The sequence below is a fragment of the Hylobates moloch genome, unplaced genomic scaffold (genome assembly GCF_009828535.3).
Source record: "Hylobates moloch isolate HMO894 unplaced genomic scaffold, HMol_V3 SCAFFOLD_1, whole genome shotgun sequence".
Classification (NCBI taxonomy): Eukaryota; Metazoa; Chordata; class Mammalia; order Primates; family Hylobatidae; genus Hylobates; species Hylobates moloch.
In genome coordinates, this window is record NW_026652276.1 from 54826119 (window position 1) to 54845134 (window position 19016).

General features: G+C 33.3%; 1 protein-coding gene across 3 annotated transcripts in view; it reads left to right on the forward strand.

The window, feature by feature from the left end:
• Positions 1–17050, forward strand: part of TFPI (tissue factor pathway inhibitor) — an 87338-nt gene extending 70288 nt beyond the window's left edge. The window contains exons 7-8 of one of the 3 annotated variants that reach the window (XM_032755193.2): positions 15956–16135; positions 16845–17050. In XM_032755193.2, coding sequence (XP_032611084.1) covers positions 15956–16135; positions 16845–16951 — 287 coding nt within the window. In that variant the 3' untranslated portion in view covers positions 16952–17050. Of the gene's footprint in view, positions 1–914; positions 1006–5100; positions 5327–15955; positions 16136–16844 lie in introns of those variants that run through there. The other 2 variants (XM_032755195.2, XM_058440366.1) reach the window with 2 other exon arrangements.
• The last annotated feature ends 1966 nt before the right edge of the window (positions 17051–19016 follow it).

Sequence of the window (19016 nt, forward strand, 5' to 3'; positions counted from 1 at the left end):
TGCTTTGAAGTAAGCTTTTGATTATGTATCATATGAAAAACTTTCATATGATATTTAACTCTATGCCAAATTTATTTTGTAAAATAGTACTAGGAATTAACAGCCTCAGTGTAAGATGGTAAATCATTGTACTGGCACAGCAGTGCATCAAAGGCAGTCTAAAGTGCTTTTAAAGTCAGTATGACACTAGGCAAGGTCTCTGGTGTTACTCACAGGACAGATTAGAAATTGATTGAATAACCATGCCTAAATGTTACATCACTCTGGAGGGAATTTTCTTTTGAATTCTGCAGGACTCTTTTTTATGTTCTTGTCTGTTAACCTATTTATCAGATTTAAACGAATATACAAGAAATATTTCCACAAAATGCAGAGCTGAGAAAATAGTGAAAATACTGAAAAACATAATCAGGAACCACAAATATCTGGGCAGTTAGAAATAACATAAAAAGCTAAAAATTCACAGTGTAAAATTATTAGATCCTAGCTAAATCATAAAAATCACATATTCTTATTCAGATATTGAAGATTTTGTTTAGAAGTAGTCCATGTGAACATGTCAAAGGTAAACTTGGCATGTTTATATATAAACTTAGCCTGACTGTGAGGAATTCTGTAACTATTAAAATTGCAATCTTAGGATTAAAATAATAATAATAATAAAGGAAACATACTGTTTGGGCCAGGAATTCTCTACCTTGGCCATTTATCAGAATCAGATTGGCTTTGAGCTACTCCTCTTTACGACAAACAAACAAATGAACAACTAAGCAAGCAAGCCAACAGAATGCAAACAAAAGTCCTGCCCAGGTGGATTTAAGCATTAAAATGTTGACTCCGACTTTTCTAGAAAGAGTCTGTGAATGTTCAGCTGAATCCCACAGTGATCTAATCATTTGTGGGTCTTGCTTCAGCACTGAATGTCACACCTTGGAAATCACAAGGAGGATTTGAAACACGATTAAAGAGGAAATGGAAAGTGTAAAGAGACATGAGATCTACGAGGGAGCATAATATGTGCTTTTAATAATTGAAACACTATTATGTGAAAGGAGAATTAAGTTCTCTACATGCCTTACCCTCTAGTCCTGCCTCTTTCAGACCCTCCCCAGACCCCCATCCCCATCCTCCCTTATCCCCCTCAACCCAGCCTAAGCATGAGGATTGATGTGTGAGAACTAAAGTATAAATGCCTTTCTATAATATGTTTCTTTCTTATGTGAGATCTTAAAAAATTGATGGCTGTCTCAGGGATTAATAAATTCCCTAAATTGCAGGCATTCAATAAGTGTGCAATTAGCACTTAAGAGGTCATTAAGCGGATGCAAACTTTCAGTGGGAGTTGGAAAATATGATGTATTCAAAATGATTTCAGGTCCTTACATTCAATAGGTAGAGCAGTAAATTGAATGCCAGATGAACTTGAGTCTAATTTTTAAATACTACTTCATTTGTAAAAATTAATACTTTTGTGATTCTGATTTTTTTATCTGAAAAATTAAGTACTATCATTGCATTATTTCTTTATGTCTTCCCAGCTTTGTATTTTTCACTCATATTTTGTTTTATTCAGTTAAGTATTATATTTTCAAAAGCACGTTAAATCTTACTGCTGTAAAATTTAGAATGACGAAATTATTAACAGGTTTAAATATACATGTGACACAGTATATCAGTAAGTACAAGAAATGTATGAAATCAGTTTGCAACATGTTTGAATATTTTTGTTTGAATTATTTTACCAATTCAAGTGGAGATCTGCAGTCATTTATCATTAAAGTGAGTAGAGTAGGTTAGGAATAGTTTTGCCTTAAGTTTTTTTTTGAAGTATAAAATTTAAAATTTTTGGTAAGCATACTGCCAAGTTAGAAAGGGCAAAATAAAAATAAGTGTGAGAAAGTAATATTAATGAGTTTTAAATGGCCTCTGATATGTGTCTTTAGTTTATTATGTAGATGCACATTGAAAATTGTAACAAATAAATAAATGCTTGTAAAAGTAAATTATTAACTAAGCAGTAAGAATTGACAACATGAATTTAAAAGAAAACAATATTAACAAGAATTTATTCAGAATAATAGACATTTAAGGAATAATATTATCATAACTGCATTTAAAATTAGGGCAAATGTCTCCTTTATTTGTCTAGAAAATTGTTTTATTTTTGATTGTATATATTGGCCTCAAAATCAACATTCCTCCGGCCAATTTGATCCCTTTTCCTCTTTTTCTAGGAGCATTTCCTTCCCTTCTCTTGCCCTCCCCTCTCCTCCCCTCCCCTCCCTTCCCTCCCTTCCTTCCTTCCTAATCTAAAACATGAAACAATGTTGCAGTTACTAGGAGACATTTGATATTAAGGATGGCATAACGTGGATTGCCAATGAAGCTATGTTGTCATTCTTCTTAAAACCTAGCTGATTTCTAATCTGCCCCAGCCAAGATGCAGAAGTGGATATGCAGATGTCCCTGTACTCTGTCTAAAACCTAGAGGACCCCTTGTCACTTCTGTCTGAGAGGTTTGCTGAGATCTACAGACACCTCTTAATTTCCCCAATCAAATATAATTACATCTGTCACTGCTTACAATTATATTAATACATTCTATTGTAGTTTAAGAAAATGCAATTTTTTGTTTACATAAAACTTTGTTTTTCAAGGGTTTTATCAAACGTGTAAAGTTCTCTGTGGTATCAGGTTATTTTGAAAAGCTGTAAATACTTTAAAGTTTCAATTCAATGTACAGGAATAATAATCTGCCCCACAACATAAATGGAATACCATTCTTTAAAATTCTTTCCACTAAATAACAATCTTTAGAGTATTTGAATATTCTAAAATTCAATTATTATTAAGTGAAATATTTATAAATATAATTTTAATGTTTTTCTTCATGATATTATGGAAGCATTTTAGAAGTTTAGTTAAACTTTATTAGAATATGACTCTTTAAAAATTGCTATATATTTTTAATTACTGGAATGTTGTAAATGGCTTTCAAGATGTATTTTTCCAGTAAGCTTTCTTGATTCAAGATACTTGAATACTTACTAAGCACAATTCAGGTGTAATTTTTCTTTTGATTTCTACATTTCAATATTAGCAAGTTATTTAGGTAACCTCAAAGACAGTCTTACTCTTCCTTAAAGAGATTTAAAATAATGATTTGTAAGCATATCCCTAAGCATGAGTGCATTATTTCAGTTTGATTGGCTGTATTGAGTATATCCATGTAGTCAAAATAAATGTGTTCTCTCCACCTGTGTAAAAGAAATATTTCTAAAGCAATTTCCCTAAATGTGTGCAATTTTGGGCATAAACTCTAGAATTGAAAACCATCACAATTGGTTCTTCTTGATTTTCCCCATGATTGAAATAATGATATAGCAAATAAAAAACCTTTGAGCCTGAAGACATGGGTTAAATTCCCAACTCTTCAACTAATAGCTGTGTGACCCTAAGATATTTCTTAACCTGAGTTTCATCTTTCCAGTGTAAAATGAGGATGGTAATACTATAGTACTAACTTGATAGGTTGTGTTGTGAGGTTAAATCAGTCAAAATACATAACTTTCTTAGGACAGTGCCTGATATCTAGTCAGTTCGTGTAGGGTTACTCATTATTATTATCCATGTGATTCAGAGTAATACACTTAACTCACTAGGCCTTAGATTCTCATTTGTTAAACAACTCCTTTGTAAGTTCCCATTTGCAGAAGAAATTTATATTTTAGACATTCATAAAATCTCTGGTTATTCAGATAAATGCATCAGTAAATATACAGTCTCGAAATCATGACTAATATTTTAAGAAGAATTCATACTAGAACTAAATTAATGCATATATGGAAACTCGAAGAGTTTGAATGTGTTCATTAGAAACAAGTTGAGATTATTGTCACAGAGAAGTATCATGGGGCTTCAAGGTCAAAAGATGTTTATTTGTATAATTGTTCTTTATCTTTTTGACATTTGCAACTTTCCAAACTTTTTGAGTTCTTCTACTGTTTTTCTGATTATTCCAATCTGAATGATTAGTAATTTTCTTTGTATCACTTCTGTTCTTCCAGTCATTCATTAAATTTCATTGCTTTTTATGAAATGTTTATTTCTGTCTCTTCCATTTTCATTCCTATTTATTTTGTTCAGATCATCAATCCTTCATGGTTAGATTCCCTAAACAATCATGTCATCCAGTTTGGAACACTAATGATAGTTAAAGAGGGTGCTAAAAAATTAAGGTATATGTCTATTTTAATGTATGCATTGACATAAAATTGGAATTGTCATTTTGGTGACTCTACAAAAATAGTTTTATATTTAAAAGTATTTCAGTATTTTTAAATCATATATATATGAACATGATATCCCCCCAAAATAAGCATAAACTAATAGGGGCTTAGGCAAACCAGGCTGTATAGACATGAGACAAATAGATAAATAAATAGATATCAGAAAACTCAGATATAACTCAGATATTGTATATATATTACACATAATATAATTATATATGTAACATAAGTAAACTAAAGCATATTAGAGAGAAGAGAGAGACAAAAAGGAACAGTCATATGTAACAAATTATACGTGACTTTTTGACATCACTGTCCTATTTCTATTCATCAATCATGGGTAATTTAGCTTCATCCACTTGCCTAAAATGTGTCTGCATTGTCCGCTAGTCCTCTACCTATTGCAGATATTTTCTGTCCCTTAAATATAACTTTTTTCCGTCCATTCATATTGGCCTCTTCATTATTATTAAACACAAATTACTCACTCTCATTCTAAAGGATGTTTTATGTATTTTCCCCACCTAAAACTGACTGACCCTCCTCATCTTCTTAACCAATCTGCCTTTTCACTACCATAAGGAGGCCTTCTTCCTGTCTCTCTCCCCTGGCTTCTTACTATGATTCCTTTAATACTTGTATTATTAGATATTGTGCTTGCTCTGCCTCACTGCCTAGATTACAAGATTTTTTGAAGAAAAACATAACATACTATATAGTTTATAGACTTCCCCCACCCTCAGCATTGATCACAGTGTTAAACATACAAAGATGACTCACATTTTTTATTTATTAATTTTGTGATCCACAGTTACAAAAGAAGGAACAAATGATGGTTGGAAGAATGCGGCTCATATTTACCAAGTCTTTCTGAACGCCTTCTGCATTCATGCATCCATGTTCTTTCTAGGACTGGATAGCATTTCATGCCTATGTTAATATTTGTGCTTTTGGCATTTCCTTAATATTTATATGTATACGTGATGCCTTTGATAGCATACTGCTAATAAAGTTTTAATATTTACATGCATAGTAAACATAGTCTTCTCACTGCACCTCACTTGTAAATGTCTAACTAGCAAAGAGAAATGAATGTTCTCAGGAGTTCATGCTAGTTGTGAGCCTTTTGACTGGACCTAACTATTCATGGAAAAAAAGTCATTTTTTTCCTGATTTTTATACATCCCTTTGCTTCCATACATCAACTCTTTGTTTTTTTGTGTGTGTTGTTTTGTTTTGTTTTGTTTTTTGTTGTTGCTGTTTTTGAGACGGAGTTTCGCTCTTATTGCCTGGGCTGGAGTGCAATGGCGCGATCTCGGCTCACTGCAACCTCCACCTCCTGGGTTCAAGGGATTCTCCTGCCTCAGCCTCCCAAGTAGCTGGGATTACAGGTGCTTGCCACCACGCTGGGCTAATTTTTTGTATTTTTAGTGGAGACATGGTTTCACCATTTTAGTCAGGCTGGTCTCAAACTCCTGATCTCAGGTGATTGCCCTGGCCTCCCAAAGTGCTGGGATTACAGGTGTAAGCTACTGTGCCTGGCCCCATACATCAACTCTTGAGAGGGGCCTTGGAACTACATCAGCTTTATGATATTCTGGGGGGAAGAAAATTCAGGTAGACTTAAAAAGCTACTGCCAACCCAATTCTAGTAGTTGGCCACTGACTGAAAAAGGGAACTCCTATATACCTGACCCAGTTCCAAATTGCCTCCTGCTAGCCTCCAGGTCCAAGGAAAGTAATTGGATGACATCCTGAAGATCCTTTTGCTACTTGAAACTCTATTCCTCTCCTGAATGTATTCAATGTATGACCTCCAAACATACATTCCATTTATGTGGAAAAAATAGAAAATAAAATCTATGCATATATAAATACATTTTTTAAAGATTTTTGTTATCACTAGCCTTCAGAAACAGGTGTTATATTCACAAAGGGCCTAATGGACAGCCAAACACAATCACTGATATAGTCAATTTATAAATCTGCATGAGATTGTTATTATCTCCTTGGCCTCTTGTTGAAGGTGTGATTGCATGTAGAGGAATACTGCAACCATGAGAACTTTCTGGAGGGAAACTATCCCTCACCAACTAAAAAGTTCCACATCCAGCTGCATACCATCACAAGCACTGTTTACAGTTCTTGAAAAACGAACAAACAAACGAAAAAAACCGACTTCATCCACAGTCCACTTTCATAGATCTAAAGAAGTATCTTGCCTTTCATAATGTGTTCTAAGACCAAGAAGCACAGGAACATCCCTCATAATCTAAAGATGCCTGCATAGTAAATCTGGAGCCTCATATTCTGATTTTCTGACAAGTTGGCTTTCCAAAAATAGATAACAAGTTTTGGACAGCACCCAGCAAGTTTTCTACTTCCTGACAGGAATGCTGATGAGAAACAAAAATGTGGCACTTCATCTCTGCCAAAATCACTGCCATCAAAATGCAGTTACCCTAGATGACCACTGCCTGCTTTTCTAATCCCTTTCTTCCTGGACCATCTTTAGTCTTAACACAGATAATTTGTTGCCCCAGTCATAAGAGTCCTCCAGAGAAGTGTTTCTCAAGCTTGAAAAATATATAGATATCTTTAAAAGGAAAAAAAATCACAGACTTCCAGTTTGTAAGCCAAATTACTTAAAATAACTTTCATTTTGTATGAACCAGTAACATAGTAGGAATAAATTCATTATGATCATTATACAACTATAAACCAAAAATTGTTTACAAATTAATACCATGCAAGCTACAAACTAATAAATTAATAATACTAATTTGATATGACTTCTTTTGCTTAAAAAAAGAAAAATCCTTATTGTAATATGAATTTAATAGTGACTGGTATAGGGCAGCTTAGTAATGTGGTAGGAATAGCTTAGACAAACTTGAGCTACTCTATGTTGTGTGTAATTCTCTACCTTTTTTTTCTATTTGAGTAATGGAAAATCTTTGCAGAAATGAAGTTAAGAAGTGTTAATACAAAATGGTGGCTGGCTGCCGTGGCTCACTCCTGTGATACCAGTGCTTTGGGAGGCTGGGGTGGGAAGATAGCTTGAGCCCAGGAGTTCAAGACCAGTCTGGGTGACATGCAGAGACACTCTCTCTCGAAAAAATTAAATAATTAGCCCAATATGGTGGCCTGTGATTGTAGACCCACTTATTTTGGAGGCTGAGGTGGGAGGATTGCTTGAGCGAGGGAGGTTGAGGCTGCAGTGAGCTGTAATTGTGCCACTGCACTCCAGCCTGGGTGACAGCAAGACTCTCTCATAAATAAATAAATAAATATTGTTGATCAGGAAAATTCCAACTCTGCCTCTTCTAGGGACACAGTGGAGTGGGGTTTCCAGTTTTTGATTATATCTAACACCATTACATGGATCTGAGTGACCAGTGCAGATATGATCACATGGATGCAAGACTGGAACTTTGGTGTGGTTGTTTCTAGAATCAGTCCGTGTTGACTATGCCAACTCAATACTTGTTGCCTTCAAATGTTCAAGCTCTCTAAATACTGTTTGAATCAGCACTGTTGCACCAAGATTTGTTTCTAGCCTCCTTGTGTGATGACCTATTTTGATTAGAACTCTTTCTCCTGTTCAAACTTAAGAAACTTCAACTTCATGTTTGTAACTGTGGACTATGGTATATTTAGCATGTTCTGAACCTGAGCTTCAGAAAAGAGGGAATTTGGACATCAGCTCTAAAGGAGAAGTTGTGACAATTTTCTTTTTGTCTGATAAAATTATTAAAATAGTTTTGCTCAGATATTATTATTTTCTTAATTTTCTAGTTAGTTTTCAGAATGACATATCTTCATGGTTGAGAGCATTGACATTATAGAAAGAAAGATGTGGTTTTTAATTCCAGTTCTGCTATTTGCTGACTCAGTCTGTGGCCTTGAAAAAAGATCACAAAACTTCTCTCGGCTTCAGGTTCCTCATTTGTTATATGTGGCAAGAAATATCTCAAAACTTTTGTAAAACTGTAATGAGACATAAAATTCTTAATCCAGTTGTTGAGCGCACAATTAAAGCACAAAGTATTAATTTTTGAGGTTGTTTTCAATGATGATGATGACCTATTTTCATCCGAGGTTTATAGTCAAAAAATGAGTACTATTTGTATACATTTTATTGTTGATCATTTTTAATGAAGCTAAAGTCTGTAACCTTGATCTGACATATCTTCATTTAACAAATTTTATGCTAAGGTTCTTTGAAATAACATATATAGCACTTGCAAATTCAAACATAATTACAAAATACCAATTTTTTGTCTTTGGATCTTATAACTAATTGAAGGATGTATAGACCTATATTTTCAATTTTATCTTATGACCTAACTTACAGATCTGTGTACTTCCTAATTTCAGTTCATTTCAGCAAACACTGAGTGTCTCCTACATGGGAATAACTACCATAGGTACTGGGAGTATGAGAATAATAAAAGTGTAATTTTGTCCCTTATAGGTGTTTTTGTCAAATAGGGAAGAAGATAAATAAATAGGTGACTTCAATGCCTGTGCTACATGCTAAGACAGAGACCTGAACAAGGGTTAAGGGAGAAAAAAGTCACAATAACATTTTACGTTCATTAAACAATGTCAAAATTAAAATATTCTATCTTCTCAAAACTTGAGCTCTATCTTCATCTTCCACTTCAAATTCATTTGCCTGGATGCTGGCTAACCCATGGACATAGTCTACAATTTCATCTTTATATTCAGATATTTTTCTAAGTAAAGCCACAATGAATAAAAGCCACCAACATTTACAAGAAATACAACTATTATAAGTAGAATGTATTCTATAATGTTTCATAACATATTAGACAAGTATTACATCTTCTGAATGTAGAAACACTAGAATTATTTCATCTCTAGCTCTCTACCTGCCCAAATTCAATCTGGTGCTTAATTTTAGCTACTCCCGTGGTAACTGCTTCGGTTGTGGTAATTTTACATTCTTCTCTATTGAAAATTACTGGATTCAACCTAAACATGCCTGGTTGAGTTTGCTTCATGTATTCAACAAGATCAGAACTTGTCTTTTCATTCTTCAATAATTTCAGTGGCTCTTTAATGTCTGCATTATAAAAATCTAAATATAATAGTATTCAACAATCTTCTTAATTTGACCTAAATGTAATTTTCCAGCCTTGTATCCCACTATACTCTTTTTTGTGTTATGTTCTCCAGATAGCCTGGAGTTTGCAAAGTACCCCCAAGCAAACCAGAAACATTCTGACCTTTGTGTTTTTACTTTCCTTCACCCATATGCTTCTCTGTATTCTCTGCTTACTAAAATCCCATTCTTCCTAAAAAGCTGATCAACAGACTAAATGTTCATTTTTTACTTTTACTAAAATTTTGTAGGGCTTAAAATTTTACATATATGTCATGAAGAAAGTTTTTCTAATGCATTATAAGACATAATTATCTTAGAATAAAGTATACTCAATAGCTGTAATTTTACCATGGCTTTCTTTCTTTGTGGCTTTGCTTAGACAAATCCTTGAAGAAACATGACTTTATGAACTCTGTCCATGGACTAGGCAGTATCTAGGCAATGAAATCCAACCCAGAGAACATCTACCCAATTTATTTCCTTCCCTTTTAATATGTGGAGGGAGTTTCTGTTTGGGCAGGTTTTCACTCAGTCTATTCTTCATGACCTTTCAATTTTAAGTTCACTGGCAACACTCCTTCTATATTTTATCCTCAGGTAAGTGGCCCAGTGTACACATATGGGGGGAAAAAAGCTCCACAGTGCTTGTTTTTCCATTCCCTTCCCTGTTTTTTTTTTCTTTATAGAATATTGCTTTCCACCAATTTAATACCACTTCTCCTGATTAATGAATAGAGATACATACTCTTTCTTTTTTACAGAGAGAGGGACAAGTTTACCACACATTCCTACTCAGAAACAGATTCCAATCTCTAATCTCTAGCCTTTTGTCTATTACCTCAGGACACTGGACTCACTCTAACATATTTCTATCATATATCTTGAGCATTATAATTGCAAAGAATTTGAATAAAAAAGAAAATAAAAGAAGAAAAACTGGCCATATTCACATTACGCAGAAACAATCACTGTTGGCATTCTAGCATATTTCATTTACTATTTCCTTGTATTTTTTTTAAACTTATCACAAAGTAAATAAAGTTCAAGACTGGAAGTAGCTGCTAGAGGAGCCCAAACAATATAGAATAAGCTCAGCATAAAAGTATCTTTTTGTAAAATTTAACCTAGCAAATGTCTAAGCTCCCTACCTAATAAAGCTATCTCTATAGTAATCATCCTCCCAACTGATTGCACGTCCTCTTAAATATTTGCCCAGTGGATACATATATAAATTCTATTCTCATTTACATGTGCTTGTATATTTATATGTATGTATTTGTGTGTTGGTACAAAATATAAATTATTATATTTTCTTGATTCTAACATGCAGGTTTTTCTACATTTTAACATGATTCTAATCATGATGAAACTTATAACTGATAGTGTATAACAGTGTAATTATGTTTTTCTTTCTTTTTTTTTTTTTTTTCGAGATGGAGTCTTGTTCTGTTACCCAGGCTGAAGTGCAGTGGCTCAATCTCAGCTCACTTGCAACCTCCATCTCCAGAGTTCAAGTGATTCTCCTGCCTCAGCCTCCCTAGTAGCTGGGACCATAGGTGTGTGCCACCACGCCCAGCTAATTTTTGTATTCTTAGTAGAGACAGGGTTTCACCTAGTTGGTCAGGCTGGTCTCAAACTCCGGACCTCAGGTGATCCACTCACCTCGGCCTCCCAAAGTGCTGGGATTACAGGTGTGACCCACCGCGCCCGGCCGTGTCTTTCTTTCTTCATGAGTAGTACATAAAATAATAGTGCATCTTCAAATTAAGGACGTTTAGATTTCATGTAAATGATATTTCATATAACATTTGGTAAGCTATAAGCAGTTTCTTGTCCCACATAGTACCCTTCTACTTTTGTTGGCATGGGGAAGAAAAAAAGTGTTGAACAGTAGATAAATTCATAGCAGTAAAGTCCATGTTTTGTTAAATGGTTTAGGCACTTTAAATATCGTTGTAGGTATATAAATTTGTGAAAAGTTTCAGTGGAAAATTCAGCAACATCTACCAAGTTATAAGTTGAATATAGATTTTGCATACTTCTAATTTTAGAAGCACTGAACCAGTGTACATGAGTATTCATGAGCCGTTGTCTGGTACTGAAAAAATAAATTATAATAATCTATATGTCCATTTAACTAAATATACTGTAGTCAACTCATAAAATGAAATACTGTACCTACATTAAAAAGAGTGAGGTCTATGTAAAAATGTGGAGACACAGCCACAAAATATTATCAAGTATAGTAATAAATATAGAATATTATATGAATACATTTGAATATGCAAACAATTTGGAGATATGTAAACCATTGGTAGTGGTTAAAGGGCAAGAATCAAATTATGGATAAATTTTGTTTTACATTTGTTATACTTCTGTATTATTTCAAAGTTTTACAAAGATAATTTGCAGTAAATAATTTATATTTCTCTTTACTACAAAATATAGAAAAAACACTTTAAAAAAGATTTGTTATTCAATTCCCTAAAAAGTCTTAGAAGAAAAAAATAAATGTACTTAACAAGTTGTAAGATATTTCACAAAACCTAGTTTGTTTAGTAAAACAAAAGCCTAAGTAGGCAAGCCAAATGAGAATCATAAAAAAGATACCACAGTAAAGATTCAAAGTGAATATATGATTCAAAGTTTACTGTATAAACCTCAAAGCAAATTTACATTAACAACTTTACCTGTAAAACTGAGTTTAGAGAACCATCTTACAGTTTAGCAGTCACACTAGATCATGATAGTTCCTGATTAAAAAAAAAAAAAAAAATGGATCCTGAATTCTGAAACCTATCAAAAACCCTGTAGACAGAAGGTACACAACTGGTTATTAATAGCAGAATCAAGACAGAATGCATTTGATTATTAAATTCCCTTTGGAAAAAGAACAAAAGTCAGGTTAGTGTCTTTTTTATTCTATCTTAACTTTCTGTGAATAATTATAATCTCAAATTAAAAAATCACATTTCACAAAACCTTTATATTTTCTTTCATTGTAGATGGCAAAGTCTGGATTTTGAACAGATGAGTGCTGATCTATATGTAGAATAAATTTGCTATTTGGAAACAATCAAGTTTTTCTCTTCAAGAAGTGAAAAAAATTCAAATGGAGCTAAAATGTTCTTAAGAAACCATTTGCTTCATTACTTTACTTTTACTGTGATTTATGATATAGTAACCCAATGATAGTCTTATTGCTCAGAGTTAAAATGATCTTAAGATAAATGAATTAGTTTACATATCAGGTAAAATTTATGTTCTGAAGAATAACAGCCTTATAATGATTCCTTAACTGACAATAATTTATTGCATCTTTAAAAACCTCTAAAAGTTAATTCCACATAATACAATATCCTTAGTGATTAACTTCACATTTTAATGCACTATCGAAATATTGCCATTACTAGTGTTAGGAACCTCACTGTTGATCTGGGTCAAAACTCTGTTGTGTAGAATGATCTATGTAAGCAGTGGTTGAAATCAGGGCCAAGTAAGATAGATAAACAACTGACATTGCATCAGTCATGCACAAGTAGGAGCAAGTATCTGATTATAGGTGCATCTGCATACCAAATCCCAGGCTGTCAGAAGCATCGTGCCAGACACCCTCTGATTCAGAAGTCATAAAGAGTGTCAGTAGAGGCAATCTGATGCCTTGGATAATTTAGTGAAATTTTCTCTGCTGGCATCTATGCTGGTCAGCTGTCTGTTTGCTCTCAAACCAATCCCCTGCTTTCACCCTGCCTCATGTGGTTTTATGGGGAACTTTCTCCTCTGGCTTCTGAAAGGATTTGGTAAATGGCAGGCCTTGTTGGATGACTGGATGGTCAAAGGAAGACTGAAGCTAGTGTATGTCTCTCCACCACATCTGTGGTGTATCTTCCATGGTTTCAGCTTCAATGGAAAGGCCCAAATGGTTCTAGGATTCACCTGCTGTTCTTGGTCTATGATAACAGAGGCTCCTCTTCTCATACCTCCAATCTAGGGAATGTAGCCCCATGTGTACTAGGCTAGCTTTTTCCCATTTTGAAATAACCTTGATTTTATGATTGGGCCATGTTTACTATAGGTTGTATGTGGGAAAAGAGAAGGAGTTTGCTCCCTGTCATCAGAAAATTTTTTCTGTTCTGGAATAAGGGGGCTTGATGTCTGGCATTGCTATTTAGACGTAACAACTAACATTTGCAAAGAAGGATACAACTTACAACCACATTCACACATATTATCTGCAACTTACTATGGGCAGATATATCTTACATACAAAATGCTAAAGTGAAATTGATGTATAAGTCTTATATCATTTTATCATACACATCTATTTCGAAGTTACTGTGGGTGTTTAAACAGAAAAAAAAGGGATAGCAATTTCCTCCGTTTTCTCTTTTCTCAAATTAGGTTAATTGCATCTAGTGCATCTCTTTTGTTTCTGAACATAGGTGATAACTGGAAGCTCATGAGATCAAAGTGGTGGCAATTAATAATCATTTTATATTCTATACTGTGCAAGGATGATAATACACATCACGCACATTGGAAAAGTGTGTACAATAGTACAACTCAATTACAATATAACTCTCCTAGACTGCTAGAAAATTCCTCTAATATAAATGATTCTTAGTGACAGGAAATGTCAACATTTTCTAGAATGTCTAACACACATTCTCACCATTCAACCTTGATTTATGATGGCATATCATCATGTCAAAGGATACAAAATACAGGCATGTAGGATAAATAAGCCTAGAGATCTAATGTACAACATGAAGACGACAGTTAGTAAAACAGTATTGTGTTAGGGATTTTTGTTATATAAGTAGATTTTAGCTACCCTTGTCACACACACAAATATGTAACTGTGAGAAGATGGGTATGTTAATCTGCTTCACTATAGCAACTATTTTACTATCTATATATATCCCATAACATCATTTTGTAAACCTCACATATACACAATAAAAATTATTTTAAAAATCATGCACTATAATCCCCACATAGGAGAAGGTAAAACATAAAGGGCTACATATGATTTAAAACGATGTTTTCATTTTACAAATCCTAGAAGGTCTTCTTAAAATCACTGCATATATACCTAGTCAAAGACCTAAGTAAAACTAAATACTCTTTATTTGATTATAGTTCTGATATCTTATTGATGCAGTTTGGAACAAAAATATCACCTGTCTCAAATGTCTTCTCATAAATTATTCTCACAGTATTCATTCCCTCTCATATTTCCCAGAATATTTTTTATTACCTGAGTTACTGTATCAAGACACTCTAGTCCTTATTTAAATATCTAGAAGGCAGGAGGTGGTAAAAAATGTTTATATCTATTTGAGATTTTTTTTTCATTTTTTCTCACTTTGTTTTATTTCTTTTCTTTTACAGTCTGTTCATTTGGGGTTTATTTGCCAAAAGACTGCTTCTTGCTTAAAGCACAATCTATTCACCTTCATTAACTACTGGATTCCTCGAAGTTCTATTTTCTGCTAATATTGGACATTTAGCAAATCTTCCTCCTCTGTATTTGCTTGTATCACATCTCACCATTTGACAAAGCCATTAAAGTTTTCTTGTATTGATTCCTTGCCATACAACAACTTACCTGTAGTACTGGTTTATTAACATCAAGCAGTTTAGCTGTGCTACCGAAGAGTACTCGGTGCCCCTCACTGACAGTAATTCCCAGAGAGCTAAAAACTAACATTCAGCTGAAACTAATTTTCTCTTTTGATTTAGCACTCTTTTGAGTGCTCCTTTTATTACCCTAATTGTATTTTTCTCTTCTGTTTTTGAAAACCATTGATTGATCCCATTGACAAACCAGCTTATCTGTCTGATCCAAATGAATGTTTCATTTCACTGGCTTTATCAATATTGCTTCCTTTGCAAAAACATTTAACTCATCTAGAACTAAGCTTCAAATATGAGAAAAAAAATGCTACCAAGACAAACATCTCATCTGGACTCATTCCTTGAAACTTAAAACTTGCTACACCTGAATTCCTCCACTTTAAACTGTGATTGTATTACATCAGTCAGCATGTGTTTAGTCAAGAGAAGTAACTCTTCCTCAGCTTCAGTGTTTTTGTTACATCACAAATAAAAACTTTGCTCATTAGAATTTTTTAAAGCTAAATATTTGTGAACAAATGATATGTAAATGAATATATATGTGTGATGTGTGTGTGTGTGTGTCTGTAAGAAATTTTCAGCAGTTACATTGTTGAACAGTGGTTTTTATTATGTACAAATAGTTTGTTCATATAAAGAGTAATCATAACACCTCTCTTTAGCAAATGAGATTTTTAAATTCATTGGAGAAAAATCTCAATATAGTGGACACAGGGTTTTGTTAAGCATTTTCCTAGAATTGAAATGCACGAATTTTATTAAATACCCCTTTATTCATTCAGATTACTGTTTTACATACACATGCAACAACATTAATCTATAAACAATATAAATATGAAAACCTGAAATCCACTATCACATATGGCTCACCATGTTTTCCTAATGTTTTTAGAATTTCACGGTCCCTCATGGTGTCTCACTCCAGCAGACAGAGGATTGTGTCGTGCCAATGAGAACAGATTCTACTACAATTCAGTCATTGGGAAATGCCGCCCATTTAAGTACAGTGGATGTGGGGGAAATGAAAACAATTTTACTTCCAAACAAGAATGTCTGAGGGCATGTAAAAAAGGTATGGAAGATACTCTTCCCATTAATTGACTAGTGTTTAAGATAGCAATTGAATTGAAATGATAATCTACTAAGATATGAAATTAATTACTTTATTATAAGAAAGTATAATCTAGCTAAGAAATGTCCTCTTCAATTACATTTAGATAATATTGCTAGATATGTAACTGTAATTTCTTTTAATGTCCTCATAGATAAAGAATCAATTTAAAACAAATTAAACATGTTACTCTTTTAATGTTCAAATACTAAGCATTCACTTTAAAAGACTATACCAAAATTGCTTTAAGCTTTCTTGTAATGCACAAAATTTTAACATATTTATTAATGTCTTCTGAATATAAAAGTAATGCATGTTTATAAAAGTCTAAGAAGAGTATAAAAATGCAAATAAAAACTATCTGTAATTTAATCAACCACATACAGCCACATTTCTACTATTTAAAAATAAAGCAAGCATGGATTTGTAACAGAAGAGGAACTAATAATAAAAATGAACGTCATGCTTATCCATTTTTATTAACTCATATATGCAAAGTAACATCCTTAAAAATAAATTGTTCTACACGAATACATGGACAAATTAAAGGCTTTTAAATCAATAATGTGTTTTGGATTTAAATATTAAAAGATACTTTGAGAAGATTTTAGATAAAATGTTTCATTGTGTTATTTTATCACACATTAATTTATTCCTCTTCCTCTTATAGGTTTCATCCAAAGAATATCAAAAGGAGGCCTAATTAAAACCAAAAGAAAAAGAAAGAAGCAGAGAGTGAAAATAGTATATGAAGAAATTTTTGTTAAAAATATGTGAATTTGTTATAGCAATATAACATTAATTCTACTAAATATTTTATATGAAATGTTTCACTATGATTTTCGATTTTTCTTCTATTAAAATGCTTTTAATTAATATGTTCATTAAATTTTCTATGCTTATTGTACTTGTTATCAACATATTTGTATCACAGTTACTTTTCTAATCTTGTTAAATTGCTTATTCTAGGTCTGCAATTTATCAACTGGCTACTGGGAAATTACTTATTCTCTGGATCCTTCTGTATTTTCATTTAACTACAAATTAGCATACTACCGGCTACATCAAATCAGTCCTTTGTTTCCATTTGGTGACCATCTGTTTGAGAACATGACCATGTAAATGATTATCTCCTTTATAGCCTGTAACCAGATTAAGGAATACAGCTCTTAAAAAATCAAGAACTTCCTGAGTTTCACATATAAAATGGTGACAAACACCTGCTTCTGATAAAGTTTATTCAATTGTGTATTTGAAAAGACTGGTAATAACAGAATTCTATTATGTGCTTCCCTCCTTAGTCATGGTTTCTCTCCTTTTGTACTAACCAGTACTTCCATCTATATTGAGCTAAACTGTCTTTGAACAGTCAACTCTGCATCATGTGCCTGCCTGATTTGGATTGGTTTCACTTTTTTTGTTTGTTTGTTTGACCATAGCCCATTCTATCAGTCAAAATGATTGAATAATTGTGTGTTAAATACAACTCATGATAAGGAGAAACTTTATGGAAACAAGAAGTTTTATGGCAAGCGAAAGGAAATTATTTATATGTACTTCCTAATACTATGCTTCCCAATATTTTCTCTTACTAAAAATAACAAAAATATTTAAACCTTCTGAAATCTATTCAGTTATCATTAGGATTTGCACACAATGCAACTAATAATTCATGCTTTAAAAAGTAGGTTATTTCTGTTGAAGAGAAAATTATCAGCAAGGAAGAGTCTACTAGAAAATTAATGGGCTAGTCACTCTTGGGGATTTAATATTTCGCTGGAGTTAATTCACTCTATATCCAGACCTATATCTTTCATTTATTGCTGAGCCACCTGCAGTCTGGCACTTCAACAACCTCAACAGCCTCCAAGACATGTCAGTTTCTGTAGTGTTCACCTCAAATTTGACACTGGAACTGGAACTGATTTAGAAACAACCACTTCATTCATTTGGTATAGCTTCATGACTTCTCGCTAACAATGATAGTATAATTCTGCCTGTTCTTCAGGATTGAAATTTTGAACTCAATTTAGATTTCTTGTTTTCCCTCATACACCACATCTAAACAGTCTCTAAATCCTTATGCTTTTTTTCAAAAAAATTCACCCAATCCCTAGGCTTTTTACTTTTTTCTTTTTCTTTTCTTTTTTCTTCTTTTTTTTTTCATTTTGTTTTGTTATGTTTTTTTTAGACAGGGTCCCACTCTGTCACCCAGGCTGGAGTGCAGTGGTGCAATCACAGGTCACTGAAATCTCCCACCTAGCTGGGACTACAGGTGCAGGCCACCACATCAGCTAATTTATGTAATTTTTTTAGAGACGAGTTTCACCACATTACCCAGGCTTGTCTTGAACACCTGGGCTCAAGCAAGCTTTCAGACCCAGCCTCCCAAAGTGCTGGGATTACAGGTGTAAACCACAATGCCCCTGTTTTTACTCTTTACTGCATCCTTCCCATCAGTATTAATTCCTCAGAAATTTAGTACATTCCTCCACCATTTCAAAATGCTCCCAGAACTCACACTAGTTGGTACTTAACTACAACCTTCAACCTCACCATTTAATTTTGATGTATATTTTTGGGTTTACCTACAGTACTTTCTTTCATGACTACTTTGATTTAGTTAAGAATGCTCACTGTACACTGAATGTTAATTACTCAGCTAATTCACACTGATTTCCTGTTTAAAAATAAGATCCCTTCCGGGCCATTCATGTGAAGTCAGGGTACAGCTGATGCCAGCTACAGAATCACTATGTTTCAATATGGAATATGAAAAGTTCTAACATATAATTACAAATCATTTTCTACTGTGGTATATGAATTTTATCATTACAAAATA